Source organism: Aptenodytes forsteri, unplaced genomic scaffold, assembly GCF_000699145.1.
Source record: "Aptenodytes forsteri isolate BGI_AS27 unplaced genomic scaffold, ASM69914v1 Scaffold15, whole genome shotgun sequence".
In the NCBI taxonomy this organism is placed as follows: domain Eukaryota; kingdom Metazoa; phylum Chordata; class Aves; order Sphenisciformes; family Spheniscidae; genus Aptenodytes; species Aptenodytes forsteri.
The window spans coordinates 12,123,564-12,124,118 of NW_008795129.1; the positions used below are offsets into that span (position 1 = coordinate 12,123,564).

The 555-nt window shown below is 69.0% G+C and overlaps 1 protein-coding gene across 1 annotated transcript in view; it reads left to right on the top strand.

The window, feature by feature from the left end:
* Window positions 1–555, top strand: part of PDZD7 (PDZ domain containing 7) — an 8,192-nt gene that overhangs the window by 5,499 nt on the left and 2,138 nt on the right. Inside the window, exon 12 of the mRNA XM_009278067.2 lies at window positions 65–136. Coding sequence (XP_009276342.1) covers window positions 65–136 — 72 coding nt within the window. The remainder of the gene's footprint in view (window positions 1–64; window positions 137–555) is intronic.

Consider the following 555-nt stretch of genomic DNA (forward strand, 5'->3'; position numbering starts at 1 on the left):
GGGGGCAGCGGGCAGGGGTGGGCACAGACTGCAGGGGGTGACCGGTGTCTCTCCCTGCCCGCAGTGCACTCACCTGCCCCCCGCCCAGCCCACCGCGATGTCCCCCCCAGGAGACACCTCATCACACCAGTGCCTGGTGAGTGCCACCCCATGGGGTCTGCCTGGCCCCCGGGCTGCACTGTGGTGGAGGGTGCAGGGTGGAGGGAGTACAGGGGCAATTTGGGGGAGGAGAAAGGGAGCTGGGAGCCAAGGAGGAATGAGCTGGGATGCCTGGGTGCAGGGGGCCCCAGGGGAGAGGGGGTCTGGTGGCCCTGGGTGCTGGCAGGTCTTGGGGTAGCGGGATCTGTGGACCCTGAGTGCTGTGGTGGGGGGACCTGGAGAGAACTGGGGTGCTCGGGGTCCCTGGGTGTCAGAGGTCCTAGGGAGGGGAGCCTGGAGGAGAAAGATCTGGGGCCCTTGGTGCTGAGGGGGTCACTGGGTGGCAGGAGTCCCAGGGCTTTGGGGTCCAAGGGGGATCCCTGGGTGGCAGGGGTCCCAGGGAGCAGGGCTGTGGGG